General features: G+C 44.3%; 1 protein-coding gene across 7 annotated transcripts in view; it reads right to left on the bottom strand.

Annotated features, from left to right (window-relative positions):
- Positions 1 to 351: 351 nt before the first annotated feature.
- Positions 352 to 21,132, bottom strand: part of il1rapl2 (interleukin 1 receptor accessory protein-like 2) — a 245,846-nt gene continuing 225,065 nt past the window's right edge. For 6 of the 7 annotated variants that reach the window (XM_010899418.4, XM_010899425.4, XM_010899440.4 and 3 more), the window contains 6 exons: positions 19,727 to 19,856; positions 12,618 to 12,731; positions 12,140 to 12,285; positions 8,815 to 8,955; positions 8,162 to 8,338; positions 352 to 1,637 (listed from right to left, as the gene is read on the bottom strand). In XM_010899418.4, coding sequence (XP_010897720.1) covers positions 937 to 1,637; positions 8,162 to 8,338; positions 8,815 to 8,955; positions 12,140 to 12,285; positions 12,618 to 12,731; positions 19,727 to 19,856 — 1,409 coding nt within the window. In that variant the 3' untranslated portion in view covers positions 352 to 936. The remainder of the gene's footprint in view (positions 1,638 to 8,161; positions 8,339 to 8,814; positions 8,956 to 12,139; positions 12,286 to 12,617; positions 12,732 to 19,726; positions 19,857 to 21,132) is intronic. The other variant, XM_020046018.3, reaches the window with a different exon arrangement.

The raw sequence follows: 21,132 nt of genomic DNA, 5'->3' as shown, positions 1-21,132 counted from the left end.
CTTGTTTTGCAAAATAAATAGAATAAAAGAGAAAAAAGCTAATATTGCTGAGGTGATTTCAGTTCCCTTTCATTTCTACAATATGCTCAGTCCATACTATCACCGCCTTCCAAAGCAGAACGCTGAGTCCATCTGTACCCTTTGGAGAGTGGGTCATCCTCAAGAAGAAAAATCAATAGTCATCTGAAAACAATATGGCCTATATAGAGGAAGGAAGGCAGGTGAAGCTAGGGAGGATTTCAGTAGAAAATGAGTGCTTCTGGTTTTGAACAACTAAGAAAAGCAAAGTAAGAGACAGAAAGGAAGAGACAGCAACTACCGTAGAGTCACAGAATACAACTCAAACAAATATTGTATTAAACATTTCAAATATTCATATTTAATTGGCCTCAAACAATGACAATTCAAACATTATTAATTTGCTTAAATATACTGTAACATTGTTTAAGCTCACAGAGAATGATGTGTTCATTGTCTTTACAGAATTGTGATGTAATGAGAACTGCCCCCCCCCCTCCAATAAAAAAATCCAAGGTCAGAATCTTTAAATGTGGATTCACTCACATACTCATACACCAATAAAATCTTAAAATCATCATGAATGTCTATAAGATATGAAAACTGTACATAATAACAATACCTTGATCATTAAAAACAAGGATTTTTTTTCATTTATTACCCATCTCCAAAAAGGAGACATTTTTCAAGTAAGAAAATTATGACTGGAGCGACTCCTTTTTTTCCCTTTTTTCGTTTTATGGCTGAACAGAAAAAAGAAAATCCAGAAAACATTTAATTGCTATTGAAAGTAGTTCTTGAGAAATTACTGTGTCCAGAGTCATTTTTGATCAGTGTTTTGTCTAAATGAGTCTTCATGCAGATAGAAAAAAACCCGAAAAAAACATCAACCCATCAGGCCGGTTGCTGTGTATCAGTCTACCAGATATCACTTGTGAGTTCCCTTCCAGATAGAGGGAGAAAAGTGCTGTTCAAGTGAATCTCCTGCTTACTTTTTCCAAGCGTGTTGTTCTGAGCTACCTGCCCGTTGAGCAGGGTCATGGGGATATTGCAGTACATGTGACGGTTACTTAAGGTGGCTATCCGCATGGGGGAGCTGGGTATCTCATACTCGTACCCGCGGCTGCAGTAGTGTCTCATCTGGGGGTGGCCCGTCTGGTTAAAGTCTGGGATCTCAGCGTGGTGCGCTGGTGCCAGCGAGGCAGAAGTGGTCGTCATAGCAATGGTGGAGACTGTCTGCAAGTCACCAAACAGGCCCTGCTCCCCGGAGTCCAGCACCTGCCGGCGAGACAGTACCTCCTTCCTCTTCACCGGCATCTCGCAGATCACCTGCTTCCAGAACTTAGACTTGAGCTCATTGCTCTTAGGGCCTCTCCACTTGATGATGGTGAGCACTTTGATGGTGTGCTTCAGGGCCTCCACTTCCTGGTAGTTGATGACGTTCTTCAGGTCGGCACACTCGATCATGATCACTTTGATCTCCCCAGTCACCAGCATGCTGTGAAGCCGTGTCTCCAGCTGGAAGATGCTCCAGCCGCGTTTGGCCACAAACTCGGGGGTCAACACAATGATCAGCCGTCTGCTCTGCTCTACACTCCGCGCCAGGTCCTCAATGTAGACTGGAAGAGATACAGAGAGGAGAAGAGACAGGTGGAAAGAGATATATAGAAGTAGAGAGAGAGAGAGAGATATAGAATCAGAGAGAGAGAGACAGAGAGAGCATGTCAAATAATATCACTGAAATGTGCTCCACATGAAATATCTCCCTGATATGGAGGATACTGTATTACAATAACATAATGCACCATACAAACCAAATCCCTTCTTCCCTGCTCCATAACAGTGGAGCCTTTAGGTATCATTTTCCAGTTTTAAACACCTTTTCTGTTACATAAAATATATTATGCAGTGATTTTGATGGTAAAATTATTTCATACACATTTTTTTGCACATTAACACCAATTGAATGATTTTGAGTAGATTTTTTGAAACCAGGGCATTAAGATTTCAATATTGGCTTGCATTCCTCAGCCACAAAGTGAAAACAGCGTTCCCATGGTGGGCGTAGAAGGGGAAATCAATAAACAAATATCACAGTCAAACACAACACTGTTCAGTAAGGAATGCTGTGAAATCCCATCATTCCACTATTACTGTAGATGGATTTTTAAAACATGACAACTGTATAAATATAAAAGCCCTTTAGCACCTTTAACCAAAACATTTTTTTTACAGTTTATTTGGTCATTTAGGGTGTTGATGGGAAATTGATGTATCTGATGATCTGTTAAATGTGTGATCACATGTTATTTTATAGAACAATAAATGGCATATATCTTCTCACAACACACTCCTACTTGTTTTCTCCTGTATTATTTCTATAGTTTTGATATGTGAAACTGTAAATAAAATAAGCTTCAAAAATCTAAGGTTAAGTCTTATGAATCAGTGTAATTCATTACAAAACTGTAAATTGCATATTTTGCACACATTTACAATTACATTTGGTGATGTTATGAAATATTGTCAAAATATGAACTTTATAAAGGTAGGAGAGTCTTATTATAAATATAATTTCACAGGACTAAACATGGGGATCCTGCCACATAATTCCAGATAGGAATCATTAGTTATTGACCTACAGGCATGTGAAGATAATATTTTGTTTTAAAGCTAATTAATAATAATTAATAGAAAACACTCTTTAAAAGCTTTTTTGTCAATTACCCAAATAACACTAACATCAAGCTGCTGGTCTAAAACAACCACCAGAGAGCTGACAAAACACAACAGCCACCATCACACTGATCTCTGTCACTTTACATTCCCCATCACAACTCCCACTCTGCCACCAAACAGACAGCATCACCCCAACAAGACACCTTTTAAAAACACATGACTACTCAGTATATAGCCTTCACATTACCCTGACTTATTCATCCTAAACCCGGGGCTGAGCACATTCTGACGGAGGTCGTCCATAAATCATAGAAAGAAGGAAGCGAAGGATTAGGAAAGACGGAGATGCTAAGACGTAAAAGGCATATTAGCTGTTAGCGGGTGAAGCAGTCCTGTTGTCGGCTGGCTCAGTCCGGGTGATCGTCTGCAGTTTCCTCCCTTCTCCTGCAGGGCCCTGCCTTTTACACCTGCATGTGTCACATCTCAGATCGACCCACATCCACCTACCCTGCCAGTTCCACCACTACAGACACTGCTCCACCCCCACACAGCCTTTCAGCTCTCTTCACTGACACCCAACTTCACCCCATACACCACAATCTGGGCAAGCTCGTTTCCATAGAGAACCAATACTATCTTAAAGGGCCAGTGTATTCCTGTATTCCTGTGTTTTATATATACAGTGGGGAGAACAAGTATTTGATACACTGCCGATTTTCCAGGTTTTCCCATTTACAAAGCATGTAGAAGTCTGTAATTTTTATCATAGGTACTCTTCAACTGTGAGTGACGGAATCTAAAACAGAAATCCAGAAAATCACACTATGATTTTTAAGTAATTCATTTGCATTGTATTGCATGACATGACATAAGTATTTGATACATCAGAAAACCAGAACTTAATATTTGGTACAGAAACCTTTGTTTGCAATTACAGAGATCATACGTTCCCTGTAGTTCTTGTTTAGGTTTGCACACACTGCAGCAGGGATTTTGGCCCACTCCTCCATACAGACCTTCTCCAGATCCTTCAGGTTTCGGGGCTGTCGCTGGGCAGTACGGACTTTCAGCTCTCTCCAAAGATTTTCTATTGGGTTCAGGTCTGGAGACTGGCTAGGCCACTCCAGGACCTTGAGATGCTTCTTACGGAGCCACTCCTTAGTTGCCCTGGCTGTGTGTTTCAGGTCGTTGTCATGCTGTAAAACCCAGCCACGACCCATCTTCAATGCTCTTACTGAGGGAAGGAGGTTGTTGGCCAAGATCCCATGATACATGGCCCCATCCATCCTCCCCTCAATACGGTGCAGTCGTCCTATCCCCTTTGCAGAAAAGCATCCCCAAAGAATGATGTTTCAACCTCCATGCTTCACGGTTGGGATGGTGTTCTTGGGGATGTACTCATCCTTCTTCTTCCTCCAAACATGGCGAGTGGAGTTTAGACCAAAAAGCTCTATTTTTGTCTCATCAGACCACATGACCTTCTCCCATTCCTCCTCTGGATCATCCAGATGGTCATTGGCAAACTTCAGACGGGCCTGGACATGTGCTGGCTTGAGCAGGGGGACCTTGCGTGCGCTGCAGGATTTTAATCCATGACGGTGTAGTGGGTTACTAATGGTTTTCTTTGAGACTGTGGTCCCAGCTCTCTTCAGGTCCTCACTATCAGGTTGGAAGCCCTGTTGGTGTGGGTCCTGTTTAGAAAAAAAAGCCTGAATTTCTGGTCCTGTTTTCGTAGGATAGGATTTTGGCCTGCCTGTATTTCTGGTCCTGTTTTCGTGGGATAGGGTTTTGCCCTGCCAGGATTTCTGGTCCTGTTTTCGTGGGATAGGGTTTTGGCCTGCCTGAATTTCTGGTCCTGTTTTCGTGGGATAGGGTGTTGGCCTGCCTGAATTTCTGGTCCTGTTTTCTTGGGATAGGGTTTTGGCCTGCCTGAATTTCTGGTCCTGTTTTCGTGGGATAGGGTTTTGGCCTGCCTGAATTTCTGGTCCTGTTTTCGTGGGATAGGGTTTTGGCCTGCCTGAATTTCTGGTCCTGTTTTCGTGGGATAGGGTTTTGGCCTGCCTGAATTTCTGGTCCTGTTTTCTTGGGATAGGGTTTTGGCCTGCCTGAATTTCTGGTCCTGTTTTCGTCTGATAGGGTTTTGGCCTGCCTGAATTTCTGGTCCTGTTTTCGTGGGATAGGGTTTTGGCCTGCCTGAATTTCTGGTCCTGTTTTCGTCTGATAGGGTTTTGGCCTGCCTGAATTTCTGGTCCTGTTTTCGTGGGATAGGGTTTTGGCCTGCCTGAATTTCTGGTCCTGTTTTCGTCTGATAGGGTTTTGGCCTGCCTGAATTTCTGGTCCTGTTTTCGTGGGATAGGGTTCTGGCCTGCCTTCTGGTAAATGAGTCAGGGCACCAATAAGAGAAAGTCAAACCTATGCGCCAGTTTTCCTTTTAACACTTTTGATGGTCCTAACAAACGTTTTGCTTGAGAAATTGGTCGTTCATAATAAGGTGGTTTAATTAAAAGACAATCACAGTAAAAACGTAATTGTTACCAATAAATGATATGATAGAGATGAAAATGACTGCACTAGACCTTTAAAGGAAATGGCATCTGAAAGCCAACATAAGGCCTATATTCACATTAGATAGCATTATCAAAGGGACCTCATGAAGGAAAAAAAGAAAAGTAAACACTAAAAGGCCTAAGCATACAGCAGACTCAAACCCTGGATACAGCGTTTCTTTGTGCTGATCTCTAACTTCCTTTGCACAGCATTGTATCCAGACTGTGGTTAACAGAGCATGTATTTAGGAATAAACCCCCTGAACAAAGACGGCTATAAAAGAAAACCACCACACCTTCCCTTGAGCAGCATACATTTGTATTATCTAGTCTAGAGAGTGAGTTACAGTGGGTCTGTGGCATTCCTACTAAATATTACTCAGACCCAATTCACATTTGAATGATAATTCTTCACGCCCATGCAGCTTAATCAATGTGGCTTAAGGGGAACATATGAAAAGATTACACATATAGGATTGTGTTATATTGCTCACTTAGAAATACTTTTCATGGGGGAATGGGATTTCAGGCAGCGACCTCAGCTGAATAATGTGCTGTGTGGGGGGACCTTGTTCAAAGCAATCCACCACACACATTTATGCGGCGGCACTGGAGCTATGGAAGCTTGAGACTGTCTATCATGATATTCCCGGCTTATGATGAAAGATAGTGTGTCAGACCTTTTCAATATGGAGGTATTAGTGGCACCCTGAAAATAGTCCTCTGACTGAGCACATTGAGTAGCGAAGCAAAAGCCTCCTCACAAATGAGAATGTTTCTCCTTACTTGTGTGTGGAAATTTAACAATGTAGTGGAGCGATAATGAGGTTAATGTTGAGCACACGAGAACAGAAAAAAGGGCAGCGGCACAGCTCCACTGTTCATGATGTTTTTCCCACCAGGCCACAAGTCTCCTTTAGTATGGATACTGAGCCACTATTATGTTTCTCATGGACCAATCTCCAATAGGTTCAAGCATAAATATGTATCGGGGGAAAATGTCCAAACTCCAGACATGATATATTTTGGGAATATATGAATGTTCATGCCTATTTACTTATTCTTTTAATACTGTGCTGATGATGGAGTTTAAATAGGTCAAAAAGATCTTTACAACATTTATATACGCTACAAATATATTTAATAAAGAAAAAAACACAAATATTTAATTAGTAAGGACATGCATAAATATTAACCTTGCTTAGGCTGTGTCGTGTATTTGGTTTGAAATGCTCTTCCTTTCATCTCTTGCCAGTTCCTAACAAAATTAATGATGGAAGAGCAACAACACATTGCAATTTCACGGTCAATTTGCAGTGCATAAATAGTACAATTTGTACAGGCGGGACTGAGCTAGAGAGTCGTTTTCCTTTTTTCATTTACTGATGATTATGTAAATCAATTAATCCAAATACGTGCCAGTGAACCTGCCCCCCCATCCTCCCCCCACCCCCACCTCACTCCTCTCTCCCTCTTCCTCGATTTTTTCTCTTTTTGAACAAATTCTGTTATTTGATCATGTTGGCCTGATCTGTAAATGTGTTGGTACTAATGACGGCACGCAGTGAACTGAACATCTATCTATAATTCATTACCTACACAGCAATTTCCCAACTATCAATACACCCTAGTGGGTTCCATGGCACGCCGGCCAGAAAACACACTTAAAAGCAGTTTATGTAAGCACGGCTTTCGCCAGCCCAACGACATTTAGGTTCATTTTGATGCATTGCATGCTAAGTTTTCCAAGGAATGGACGTTAGTTAATAAGATATTTAGGAGAGAGCATCATTTACAGGAAGAAATGCCATCAGTGGAGGGATAAATAGGGATTTATCCCTCCACTGAAATGTTTGTGTGGGGGGAAGGCTGTGTGTTTTTGTGTATATTTGTGTCGGGGGATGGTTGTGTGTGTTTGTGTGAGGGGATGGTTGTGTGTGTGTTTGTGTGGGGGGAAGATTGTGTGTGTGTTTGTGTGGGGGGAATGTTGTGTGTGTGTTTGTGTGGGGGGAAGATTGTGTGTGTGTTTGTGTGAGGGGATGGTTGTGTGCATGTTTGTGTGGGGGGATGGTTGTGTGTATGTTTGTGTGGGGGGGACGGTTGTGTGTGTGTGTTTTTGTAGGCGGAAAGTTGTGCGTGTGTGCTTGTGTTGGGGGAAGGTTGTGTGTGCTTGCTAGGGGGGTAAGTTGTGTGCGTGTAAAGGGGACGAGGTTGCGCTGTACGTGTGTTTATGTGGGGAGAACGTTGTGGGTGTGTTTGTGGGCTTATGTGTGTGTACCTTTTTCGGTGTGTAAAGAATACCAAGATGAATTGACATACATCAAGCTCATGTAAAACACTGGTAAACCACAAATACATTTCCTCTCTGCCTTTCCCAGACTTGTAACACCAATTATACTCTCAAGTAAAATGCTGACACCAATAAATGGAACAGTAGCTGCCTGGAAGGCTTGGAATGGGGGATCCGGCATTGACAGATCGCGCAATATATGCTGGCCCTCAAAGCACACCACAAAACACACCACCTCATATAGATTGGCATATTTTTGTCTCTGAATGTGAAACGATGACAAAAGCAAAAGAACCATGGCGGAGGAGATTAAGATGTGCATTTGTATTGATTCTTCTTGACAGTCAAATTAATTCTGGGCATTGGGGAGAAGCCCTCTCATGAGAGACAGGAAGGGGGAGGGGTGATGGTGGTGGTGGTCGGGGGTGGTGGTGAAGGGAATGAGGACAGGAGACGGAAGAGGATGGAGGGATGGAATGGGTATATGGAGGAAAGCAGGGCAGGGGGAGAGAAAGAAAGGGAATGTGGAAGAGAAGGACAGAGGAAGGGATGGATTCAGGAAGAGAGTGAGGGTGGAATTGATGGAGGAGTGATTGATGAATGGGAGAGGGAGCGTGTGATCACTCACTGCTGTGGCTGCTGGGAATGAGGTCCCGGTCAGGGATGAACAGCTTGTATCCATAGTGTTTCTCCAGAACATCTGGCAGGATTTCCAGAGCAAACTGCTCCTCTTCACTGGAGCTCCTGTCCGTTGAATCAAGCTCCACTTTTGTGTATGACAAATATGCATCATACTCCTTGTTGTCTGAGGATAAAAGACATGGTTTTCTGTCACCAAATCAGAATTCAATATAAATATGACATGACTCTACTATGGAGACTTAGTAAAGAGGTCTAAGGTGATACAAATGTCAAAGCACTGTGAAATGATAAATACTAAAACAAACAAGTGTGGATAGTGACAACTACTGAGATAAGTGGCTAAAATGGAAACTTATTCTGAAAACAGTGTGCATCGAGAAAATAAGGGTCAGAGAACCGGCTCTAGTTCTCATTAATTTCAAGCACATAGTAATTTTCTCTTGGGAGATTCCTTAATACAGTGAGAAACCTGCTTCTCTTCCACTCTACGGGGTTCTGTGAGCTGTGACTGACCTTTTCGCTGCTCTGAGATTCTAACCGTCTCTCGGGGGGGGAGGGGGGGGGGGGTTGGGGGGGCTACAGGCACAAGGCTGGCCATGTAAGACACGGCGAGCTCTAACTCAGGTGACATACACTCACCATCCTCTGTCTCGTCACTTCCAAAGTGCCTCCGGTAGCAAAGCATGATCTCCACGTTATAGCACCTGTAGATGGCTGTGAAGACGCCCAGTAGCAGCAGGATGGCTCCCAGTCCACCAGCCAGCTCCAGCCTGTACATATCTGGTGGAGGACATGGAGACACACATATGTGATATGCGTATTTTACAGAAGATAGACACACAGATATGGAGACACTGACACAGAGAGACACTGTGGATAAGTACTAAAGAGAAGGAGCAGACGAGACACTGCCACACTAACATTACTCATTAAAACCTTTTGCATCATACTCGTTCAGTATCTTTCTACGAAAGGCGGTTTTCTTTGCACTGTCAACAGAAGCTTTTGTTCAGCGTTCTTGGAGCCCTATAATGTGTATCCAAGTATTCTGAGAGAAAAAAAGGACCGAGCGATTCATCTGGATTGACTTCAAATGAACTCTCATTTATAAGCTTTATACAGGAACATTTGCATAAATGGAGAGATATGGTAATGTTTCCTTTTTGCTTTCACACACATTACCGCAAAAACATGTGTGTACTTTGTGTGTGAGTGCGTGTGTGTGCGTGCGTGTGTTTGTGTGAAACTAGCCATAATCATTCATGTTTGCCCTGCTGCCATTAACCAAATATAAGCCATAAATCTTAGCGGCTGTCAGTCCAGATGATAGCAGTATAATTTCTCATCCCGCAGCTGTCAAACATTACACTATCTGTAGGGCCCCTTGTCATTGACACACAGCACAGTGTTACATGGTAGGCTGGGCTGACAACACATTCCTCTGTAAACTCATCATAACACCTTCAGGAAGAGAGCACTGAGGGGCTGGCATTCTGTTGATCAAAACAGGTATGTGCAACCATAACAGGAATGTAGGATCTATATCTGTTAAAGGATACTGAGATACAACACTTCAGCAGTGCTCGCTGTGAAATAGTAGACTTAGAAAGACACCATTCAGCTACAAGAGCATTCCCTTACCATTCACTGCGAGCATTACTCTAACATCCCACATATTAACACTACAGATCAATACTGTAAGTAGAAGCCACAAGTATTCTTATTTCTAATGTGTTCCTCCAGTTGGTTTCAGTTGGGAGTGGTGAGCAGTGACCAGCAGAGGTCTCTGTAGTCACACTGCAGGGCCAGTCCTCCTGGAACATGGTGCAAACTAATTTGGTTCTCTCCCTTTCTATTCTTATCAATAGTTTTTAAATTCATTTGCATTTTATTAACCATTTATATGCACAAGTGAGAGTTTAGAAGGCAAAATAAAATAAAAAGATGGGCTAGAGAGACAAAAACAGGGGGCTTATCAAATAGTTATGGATAATAACTAACCAAGTACACAGATTTAGAACCCTTTAAAAGTATTGGCTGAGCAACATTTCTAAAGGGCTCAGGGAAGGATCTAGTGTTTTAAAGGGACATAACTGTGGACCAAATATCTGAGATGAATTTTGTACTCCAATAATAGGACTGTCTGGTCCAGTCTGGGGTTCCCTACATGTTAGTCATTTGCATCTTTCCCTCAATTTAAATAGCTATATAAAATATACAGTTCATTGTTTGCCTCTGAGCCTAAAGTTAATAGGTTCAAATTATGCTACTTTCCTCATTAATGGATGTACAAATGTGCTTGAGGGGCTGAAATAGGTTTTTGAATGAATTGTTTTCCTTGAGAAACTAGACACTTAAGCCAGAACAATGCCTTGAGATGATGACTCAGCTGTTTTGGAGGTCAGGAGAGCATTTGGGACGAATCTTTCATGCAATATTGTACATAAAACATGTAAGTATTATCTTTGATTCCATTAGAATGGTTTTGGCCTTCCTGACCTACTACAATGCTGTGCTGATGCACATGCAGCAGCCTATTATTCATGGAGGGAGTTTGTTACTGCAACACAAATTTGCTCTCAGCAATAAAATGGTTTACACTTGTAATGCCGGGGCTCAAGCATATCTGCCCTTCCTAAAAAAAGAGGAAAGAATATCAAACTCTGCTCTCTGCAAACTCCTGCTCATTCAGTGGGCATGATTTCCAGTAACTCATACATCTACCCATTTCCATACAATCTCCTCATGAATGTATTATTTGGGTTTTTCCAGGAAAACATTTGATATTTGAAACGTACACCGGCTGAATTTAAGTCTTCTTTAAAGTCTGTTATATTAAATATTAAATTTATTAAAAAGTATAACCACATATTCAAAGATTTCAGTGATTAATTGAAGGCTTACAAAAATACTACATGTTGTGCACAGCACTCAATCTAACTTCTAGGAAGATATTTTGTTGCTTGACAAGGTCATTTCAAGTTAATCATTCATTTCATGCACCTAATTTCAACTCTTCATGTGAATATAACTGAATGGTGAAACTTTTGTCTTTTCAAATAAAATACCTAAAGACACATTGACAATCTAACGGTGAAAGTTGACAAGAATATGACATAGGCCCACAATTTGGGGGCAACTTCTGTGGTTGTATGTTGTTAACAGACTCAGTTACCCAAAAATACAGAGTCTGGAAATGTTTTAACAATTATATATATTTTTTGAAGCTTGCTTTTAATTGTCCCTCACTTGTCTGATTTAATACAGAATCATCAATCAAGTAAGGGTCAAGCCTCTCCCTTTATTTGTCATTTAATGGCACAAACTACAGTCATTTTCTATATTTAAATTCTTGTGGTGTTTTGCTTACGACAGAAAGCGAAATACTAGTGGAATGTAAAGGTATTTGATCAGAATAAACTCCTCAAAAGGAACAATTAGTGGAATGACCCATTTCTCAGAGTATAATTCTTGGTTTAGCCTGAATCCTTCCCTTTAATGTAATTGAAGGATACATAAAGCATGACATAAAGTATTAGCCAAATATGGAGGACATTAAAATAGGCTTTAAATTAGTCACTGCCCAAATGAGCAAAGGGTATTATTACACACTCAATCTTTCACCAGTGTTATTTGCCCAATTGCCATAGTACTGTGTGTGAAAATGTTACCCTGACTTCTCTGATCAATTTCACCCCGAATGGGAATCACTGTATCAGACCATGCTGTCCCTCGCCAGTCCTCTGGAGGGAATGGGCCAGATGACTGAAGGTCCCCATCAGTCGTAGCTTTAATTACCTCCCCATTAGAAGAGGCCCAGCAGGATGCCTGCCTCCAGGAGAAGGCGGTGAGGGAGGTGAGATGGCGCCTTCCCCAGGGAGACATTACCCATAATCTGTTTGCCTAAAGTGTTGCTGTCACAGCAGCAGCGTTAGCATACGGCGGAGCTGTTGAGACGGCGTACCTTTCTTCTGTAGGATGGCGCTGCCACTGCTCCGTCCGATGTGGTTTTCCACGCAGCAGGTGTAGTTTCCTAGATCCGTCTCCTCCACTGCGTCAAAAGTCAGGGACAGCTCCACCTCCTTCTCCCCTAGATACTCCTTCAGTACTCTGTTGCGGAGGAGAGAGGAGAACCTCAGACTGGGGCCTTCAGGTTCACAGTGAGCAATGGTGGGGTGGAGGTATAGTTCTTCCAGGGGCCTGTTTTAGACTGAGCCCTGGTTTCAGCTAACAAGAGGTCGGCGCCGGGATCATCCTCGTTAGGCAGAGGTTCTGCCCGCAGTCCTGCTGTTGACTTTCATCAAGCTGGAGCTCACACACACACACACACACGCACACGCGCACACGCACACACGAATGTGCGCACAAGCTCGGACGCGGCAGGCGGAGAAGTGGACTGTGTGTGTGTGCCTGCCCTCCCACCCCTCGTCAGTTTATCTCACTGGCCTGGTCGGTGTCGGGCCTCATGTAGCGTGTTTTTCCAGAGGAGTGCTGAATGGAGGGCAGCCTGACGGCTCAGGCCAGGCTGATGGAGCGTGCCGTGGGAAGCCTCCATGCTGCACAGAGAGGAGGGCGGGGAGTTTGTGGCGTGGGGTTATTAGCCGTAATCCCCGTCTCTGGTCGACTCTAGGGTGCTATCGGCCCGAGGACCACGCCCTGCCACATCGCCGTGGCAGCAGATTGATGGGTCTCAGCGGCGTGGGGCCTGAGTGTGATTTATCGCTTATACAGATGTCAGTGCTCAGGGAGGGAGGGGAAAGGCAGAGAGGGGGAGGGAGGGAGAGGAAGGGGGAAGGAGGGGCAGGGTATTGGGGGTGCGACAATGTTAAATCTGAACATGGATTTTACTTAAGGAGGATAATGCTCATCTAATAAATGTAAGGAGGTGTTACAAGGTGTAGCAAGTAGGTGTATCTAGAGGTGGTAAGGAGGTGTATCTAGAGGTGGTAAGGAGGTGTTACTAGAGGTGGTAAGGAGGTGTATCTAGAGGTGGTAAGGAGGTGTTACTAGAGGTGGTAAGGAGGTGTATCTAGAGGTGGTAAGGAGGTGTTACTATAGGTGGTAAGGAGGTGTATCTAGAGGTGGTAAGGAGGTGTATCTAGAGGTGGTAAGGAGGTGTTACTAGAGGTGGTAAGGAGGTGTTACTAGAGGTGGTAAGGAGGTGTATCTAGAGGTGTTACTAGAGGTGGTAAAGAGGTGTATCAAGAGGTGGTAAGGAGGTGTATCTAGAGGTGGTAAGGAGGTGTTACTAGAGGTGGTAAGGAGGTGTATCTAGAGGTGGTAAGGAGGTGTTACTATAGGTGGTAAGGAGGTGTATCTAGAGGTGGTAAGGAGGTGTATCTAGAGGTGGTAAGGAGGTGTTACTAGAGGTGGTAAGGAGGTGTTACTAGAGGTGGTAAGGAGGTGTATCTAGAGGTGGTAAGGAGGTGTTACTAGAGGTGGTAAGGAGGTGTATCTAGAGGTGGTAAGGAGGTGTTACTAGAGGTGGTAAGGAGGTGTATCTAGAGGTGGGTAGGAGGTGTTACTAAAGGTGGTAAAGAGGTGTATCAAGAGGTGGTAAGGAGGTGTATCTAGAGGTAGTAAGGAGGTGTTACTAGAGGTGGTAAGGAGGTGTATCTAGAGGTGGTAAGGAGGTGTTACTAGAGGTGGTAAGGAGGTGTTACAAGAGGTGGTAAGGAGGTGTTACTAGAGGTGGTAAGGAGGTGTATCTAGAGGTGGTAAGGAGGTGTATCTAGAGGTGGTAAGGAGGTGTTACTAGAGGTGGTAAGGAGGTGTATCTAGAGGTGGTAAGGAGGTGTATCTAGAGGTGTTACTAGAGGTGGTAAAGAGGTGTATCAAGAGGTGGTAAGGAGGTGTATCTAGAGGTGGTAAGGAGGTGTTACTAGAGGTGGTAAGGAGGTGTATCTAGAGGTGGTAAGGAGGTGTTACTAAAGGTGGTAAGGAGGTGTATCTAGAGGTGGTAAGGAGGTGTTACTAGGGCTGATAAGGAAGTGTATCTGGAGGTGGTAAGGAGGTGTTACTAGGGGTGGTAAGGAGGTGTATCTAGAGGTGGTAAGGAGGTGTAACTAGGGGTGGTAAGAAGGTGTATCTAGAAATGGAAAGGAGGTGTATCTAGAGGTGGTAAGGAGGTGTTACCAGGGCTGATAAGGAGGTGTATCTAGAGGTGGTAAGGAGGTGTTACTAGGGCTGGTAACAAGGTGTATCTAGAGGTGGTAAGGAGGTGTTACTAGAGGTGGTAAGGAGGTGTATCTAGAGGTGGTAAGGAGGTGTTACTAAAGGTGGTAAGGAGGTGTATCTAGAGGTGGTAAGGAGGTGTTACTAGGGCTGATAAGGAAGTGTATCTGGAGGTGGTAAGGAGGTGTTACTAGGGGTGGTAAGGAGGTGTATCTAGAGGTGGTAAGGAGGTGTAACTAGGGGTGGTAAGAAGGTGTATCTAGAAATGGAAAGGAGGTGTATCTAGAGGTGGTAAGGAGGTGTTACCAGGGCTGATAAGGAGGTGTATCTAGAGGTGGTAAGGAGGTGTTACTAGGGCTGGTAACAAGGTGTATCTAGAGGTGGTAAGGAGGTGTTACTAGAGGTGGTAAGGAGGTGTATCTAGAGGTGGTAAGGAGGTGTATCTAGAGGTGGTAAGGATGTGTTACGAGGGGTGTTAAGGAGGTTTATCTAGAGGTGGGTAGGAGGTGTTATAAGTTGTAGTAAGGAGGTGTATCTTGAGGTGGTAAGGAGGTGTTACTAGGGGTGGTGAGGAGGTGTTACTAGGGGTGGTGAGGAAGTGTTACTAGGGGTGGTGAGGAGGTGTTACTAGGGGTGGTAAGGAAGTGTGTCTAGGAGTGGTAAGGAGGTGTTACGAGAGGTGGTAAGTAGGTGTATTTAGGGGTGGTACAGAGGTGTTAGCAGAGGTGGTAAGGAGGTGTAACTAGAGGTGCTAAGGAGGTGTTACTAGGGGTGGTGAGACGGTGTTACTAGGGATGGTGAGGAGGTGTTACAAGGTGTAGTAAGGAGGTGTTACTAGATTTGGTAAGGAGGTGTATCTAGAGGTGCAAAGGAGGTGTATCTAGAGGTGGAAAGGAGGTCTTACTAGAGGTGGTAAAGAGGTGTAATTAGAGGTGGTAAGGAAGTGTTACGAGGGGTGTTAAGGAGGTGTATCTAGAGGTGGGAAGGAGGTGTTATAAGTTGTAGTAAGGAGGTGTATCTTGAGGTGGTAAGGAGGTGTTACTAGAGGTGGTAAGGAGGTGTTACTAGAGGTGGTAAGGAGGTGTGTCTAGGAGTGGTAAGGAGGTGTTACGAGAGGTGGTAAGAAGGTGTGTTTAGGGGTGGTACAGAGGTGTTAGCAGAGGTGGTAAGGAGGTGTGTCTGGGGGTGGTATGGAGGTGTGTCTAGGTGTGGTACCGAGGTTTATCTAGAGGTGGAAATGAGGTGTTACTAGAGGTGGTAAGGAGGTGTATCTAGAGGTGGTAAGGAGGTGTTACTAGAAGTGGTAAGGAGGTGTAACTAGGGGTGGTAAGGAGGTGTGTCTAGAGGTGGTAAGGAGGTGTTACTAGAGCTGGTAAGGAGGTCTCACTAGAGGTGGTAAAGAGGTGTAATTAGAGGTGGTAAGGAAGTGTTACGAGGGGTGTTAAGGAGGTGTATCTAGAGGTGGGTAGGAGGTGTTATAAGTTGTAGTAAGGAGGTGTATCTTGAGGTGGTAAGGAGGTGTTACTAGAGGTGGTAAGGAGGTGTTACTAGAGGTGGTAAGGAGGTGTGTCTAGGAGTGGTAAGGAGGTGTTACGAGAGGTGGTAAGAAGGTGTGTTTAGGGGTGGTACAGAGGTGTTAGCAGAGGTGGTAAGGAGGTGTTACTAGGAGTGGTGAGACGGTGTTACTAGGGATGGTGAGGAGGTGTTACAAGGTGTAGTAAGGAGGTGTTACTAGATCTGGTAAGGAGGTGTATCTAGAGGTGCAAAGGAGGTGTATCTAGAGGTGGAAAGGAGGTGTTACTAGAGCTGGTAAGGAGGTCTCACTAGAGGTGGTAAAGAGGTGTAATTAGAGGTGGTAAGGAAGTGTTACGAGGGGTGTTAAGGAGGTGTATCTAGAGGTGGGTAGGAGGTGTTATAAGTTGTAGTAAGGAGGTGTATCTTGAGGTGGTAAGGAGGTGTTACTAGAGGTGGTAAGGAGGTGTTACTAGAGGTGGTAAGGAGGTGTGTCTAGGAGTGGTAAGGAGGTGTTACGAGAGGTGGTAAGAAGGTGTGTTTAGGGGTGGTACAGAGGTGTTAGCAGAGGTGGTAAGGAGGTGTGTCTGGGGGTGGTATGGAGGTGTGTCTAGGTGTGGTACCCGAGGTTTATCTAGAGGTGGAAAGGAGGTGTTACTAGAGGTGGTAAGGAGGTGTATCTAGAGGTGGTAAGGAGGTGTTACTAGAAGTGGTAAGGAGGTGTAACTAGGGGTGGTAAGGAGGTGTGTCTAGAGGTGGTAAGGAGGTGTATCTAGCGGTGGTGAGGAGGTGTAACTAGGGGTTGTAAGGAGGTGTGTCTAGGGATGGTAAGGAGGTGTGTCTACGGGTGGTGAGGAGGTGTAACTAGGGATGGTAAGGAGGTGTAACTAGGGATGGTAAGGAGGTGTGTCTACGGGTGGTGAGGAGATGTATTTAGGGATGAAATTGGTTTCCCTGCTGCTTTGGTCACTTAGTTGGAGGAAAACAAAACATGGTCTGTCTGTGGTTTGAGTAAATTCAGACCCAGGAGCACTTCACATGCAACACCCTAAAACAGAAATCAGCTCTTTACAGTGTCAGTGGGAAGTCTGATGACATGGGGCTGACAGGTGATTTGTACAGAGTGAAAGGTTCTGGATTCTGATCCCACTTGCCCATCAGTAGAGCATATTCACAGTTGGACACGCTTGTTTACTTGGTTCCCCAGAAACACACAGACAGATGCATTGGCAGCAACAGAGAAACACACACAGTACATACATACACACAAATATGCACTCAGTCCATTTCCTTCTCTCTTTCTATTGCACTTTCAATCTCTCTATCCTCTTTTTGTCTCACTCCTTCCCTCTCAGATTGCATTAGTCCAACAGGAGTGTCGAGAGAAACTGGGTCAGAGTATTTTACTGCACTAACCTGACATGGACTTTTTTGTATGAATTTTCAAACATACTGTATTTCTCCTGACGACTGTCCAAGCCTTTGTTTATTAAACCCTCTATAATAAGCACGCTTTTCTTCTCTCCCTTCTTAGTCATCATTCTTGGACATTCACCAATGAAATTTGGGTAGACAGAAAACAACTGCCGTCCACAAATTCTAACTATCCTGTGCACAGTTTCTCCGCATCAACCCCCACTGACCATTCAAGTCCTAATATCTGCTTTCCTTCATTCATTTCAGTATTATCCCCCTGTCATCTGCGCAGCTGTAAAGACATTCATCCTAGTTTGGTTGGTGAGAGAGCCAGGAGTAGACAGCACGGTGGGCTCTGGGCTCTGAGTCAGCTCAGATGATTTGAGATGTAATCTGTACCGTTGTAGGAGATGCTACACCAGGCTGGGGAGGCGAGACAGTTATTTGTCATTTAATAGGTGTGCTTCAATTTACACGACAGCTTAATGTGGAAATGAACCAGCCCTCTTCTCTTTGTGGAGATCAAGGTTTCTGCGAGGACAACCTATAACTCTCACTGCTTTCAGTAGTAGCTAGTGTTTTGATGCTGAATTCTCCCAGAATTAAATGAGTGTCTAATGATCAGTTTCGCAAAGTGAGGATTGTCCCACTGCTCAGGTCGACTGAAACACAAACTCCCCCATGGCTGAAACTCCCCCATGTGGATAGAGATAATACACGCTCAGTCACTGTGGACAACTCAGGGTCTGACCAGTGGCACATCACACTCCTAATGACTCCTGATGATATTTCAAACCCACAATACCTTACTCAACAGATTTAATGGGCATAATATTGGGGGGAAATTATATCCTGTCAGATCCATATGGGTGTGTGTAAACAGTTGCTAATGAAAATCCACACACACTCTGCGTAGTCTTCACATTTTACTGCCTTACAATCTCAACGTGGAAGAATTTAGATTTCTTCCCTAACTATCCCGCAATTTCCAAATTTCCAAAATAAGTGAAAAAAAAAAAATCTACACAAAGATGTAATTGCAGCCCATTGCAACGGATTTGGGAGAGTTGAAAACTGAGGCAAGCCTTCCTCTTAAGCATCCATGCCAAGCCATTCTGCTTTGTACCACACTGCTTGTCCAACAAAAAAGTCATGTTTTTCAAAGTGTGTGAGCTCACATTCATTCACCCTGTGAACTCAATTCGCTTTGCAGGGACCCAAGCTGCCTGAGGGAGTTGCTAAATCATGATATGGATGAAAAATCCCTGCTGACAATGCCTTCCCCTCCCTGGCTAATTTTCATTGCCCATGGCGTCACCTAAATACATGATAGCTAGTGGCTAACATTCAATAATGAAATTTGAGCACACAGAAAATGACTGAATTTTACCGTCAACAAATGAATGTGATGAATGTGCATTGCTATGCATGCTTTTGTCCATGTGCCCCCTAACCTGAGTATTAACGCTTATTACATTATAGAGTAATCTTTTGTTTGGGTGCGACTGCCCATGGGAAGATATAGGTGAGAGGTAATCTATTTTGCTGGAGATCATCCCCAATCTAGCTAAGTCGATAAATCCCTATATTAGTGGAAATAAATATATAAAAATATATGCAGTAACTACCATCATTGACACTGTGTAAGACTTGTTTTTTATTGTGCAAAGAGAAGTATAACCTTCATGAAATTATATAATGTCCATCAGTGTAGCACCCTACATCCCACTGCTGGCTGGCCTTTGAAGATGAGTAGGGCTGGTTGTGGCCAGTGCCTGAATGGGAAACCAGATGCTGTAGGAGGGCCAGAAGGGGGCACTCTACCCTTGGTCTAAAGATCAAATGCCAATCCCCCAGGGCAGTGAATGCGACATTGCCCTTTGTAGAGTGCCATCCATTGGATAGTTATATGAGTGTCCTGACCCTGATCAATACAGATCCAAAGGACCCTACTGGAAAATCAGCAGTGTTAACCCTGTTGTCTTGGCAAAACGTGCTATCTTTCCATACCATGGCCACACAATACAGACCCCAGCCTCCAAATGGCTTATTCCTCTACTGAGTCAATCAAAACACAAATTGTACTAATTAATGTAATAAATAATGTAAACATCAGTGGCGCTTTCCCTACACCTGCACTGACATTTTTTTAAAGGTATTTTTATATTTATTTTGTTTTCATTGTTTAGAAACGACCCCTCTTGGCCAGGGTGTGATATTCATACAGTATCTCTGCATGAACCCTCAGCCCATTCAAGTCGTAGTATCTGGTTCTCTAATAAGAATACAGTATCTATTCATTCTTCTTTGAGCCATTTCAAGGCAGCAAAAGGCAGCAAAATGTGAAGCGCAAAGGGTTGTGACCTTCACTTGCCACTGAACAAATAGAAAGGAGACGCTTCTATCATTGAAAAAGAAACGAGGAAAGCTGTGCAGTTAGACACGGTACCTGACTTCACTCTCTTTAATGTGACCTGCCAGCTCCTCCACAAACTTTTCCCCCTTCATCCAGTAGATGATTGGCCTGGACTCTCCACTGTATCCGAAGAAGGCCTTGCAGTCCAGGCTCAGGGGCATACCTGGAACGAGAAGGAAGCAACGCACTGGTCAGCAGCTGAGAGAAGAGGCCCTGTTACACGCATGTATGCCTGCCGGCCTACATGCACATACTGAGACACACACACGCACGCACACACACAACCACACACAGAACCACACAAACGCGCGCAACCCAAAATTCCACTGTCATCTAAAACCAACTGAAACAGCCACCCGGATAACACGCCTCCTGGCCATACACGGTGATGGTTCAGCAGCTTCAGACTGGGTGTGTGATCAGGTGGAAAAGCAGTCCTGTAATGTTTTGTTTATTGAATGCAGGCTAGCCAACCCCCCCGCCCCCACCCCACCCCCCGGCGTAAAGAGAAAATAAAATCAGCCGCATCCAACCAGCCAGGGGTCTCTAGGAAAACACAGGGCTAAACTAGGCCATGGGTTGGTTTCCGACACCAGGTATAGGACAAACCACACTAATCCCTGGTCGGTGTGTGTCAGCTGTGACGACATGGCAGCACCATCAGGAGTCAGGATTACTGTGACAGTCCCAAAGACGAAGAAATACACAAGGAAAAACAAACACGCGGCCACAACCGCCGGAGAAGAACGAACCACTTCCCAAAGATAAAAGGAAGAAGCATTGCTCATAAAACGTTAAGCATCTCCGTCAGCCTACAACATCTCTCAGACTCTCTTGGCGTGTGTCACGGAACACCCCATCCCCTCTGCCCCCCCTCTTTCATTCACACCCTCCCCCACCCTCCCCCACCCTCCCCCACCCTCCCCCACCCCTCAGGCTGTTTGGATAAGCATCACTTTGGATTTTGTAACTTTGTTTTTGGCCGCAGAGTGGGTGGCTACGTGTGTGTGTGTGTGAGCGAGTGTGTTCCCTCTACCCATCTTCACAGAGGTATGGGCAAATGAGGTGTGGCAGGTTAGTCTTTGCACATGGCTCCGAAGGTCTTACAAGGTAGTAAAAGCGTTCACACGTCAAGCCATTTGGATAAACATCAGACTCAACATGACTTTGTGCTGTTGAGCTGACAGCTCAGAGAGAAGGCTGGAGACTGATGATATGTGCAGCTATCTGGAACCTGCCGTTAAAGACAATCCTGACCATAAACAACCCTACAACACAAAACCCCGCCTCTCTCACCCTGCACTGTGAAATAACCATGTGAGGCCTCCGTCCGCTTCCAACAGAGAATGAGGGAATATTTCAATATGTGCCATTGTCATATTGAATGGTGTATTGGAAGGAGAAAATAGACAAAAAGAAAATAGCTTTTATCCTCCACA

Source organism: Esox lucius, chromosome 4 (genome assembly GCF_011004845.1).
Source record: "Esox lucius isolate fEsoLuc1 chromosome 4, fEsoLuc1.pri, whole genome shotgun sequence".
NCBI classification, from domain to species: domain Eukaryota; kingdom Metazoa; phylum Chordata; class Actinopteri; order Esociformes; family Esocidae; genus Esox; species Esox lucius.
This window is presented reverse-complemented; position numbering and strand designations above follow the sequence as displayed.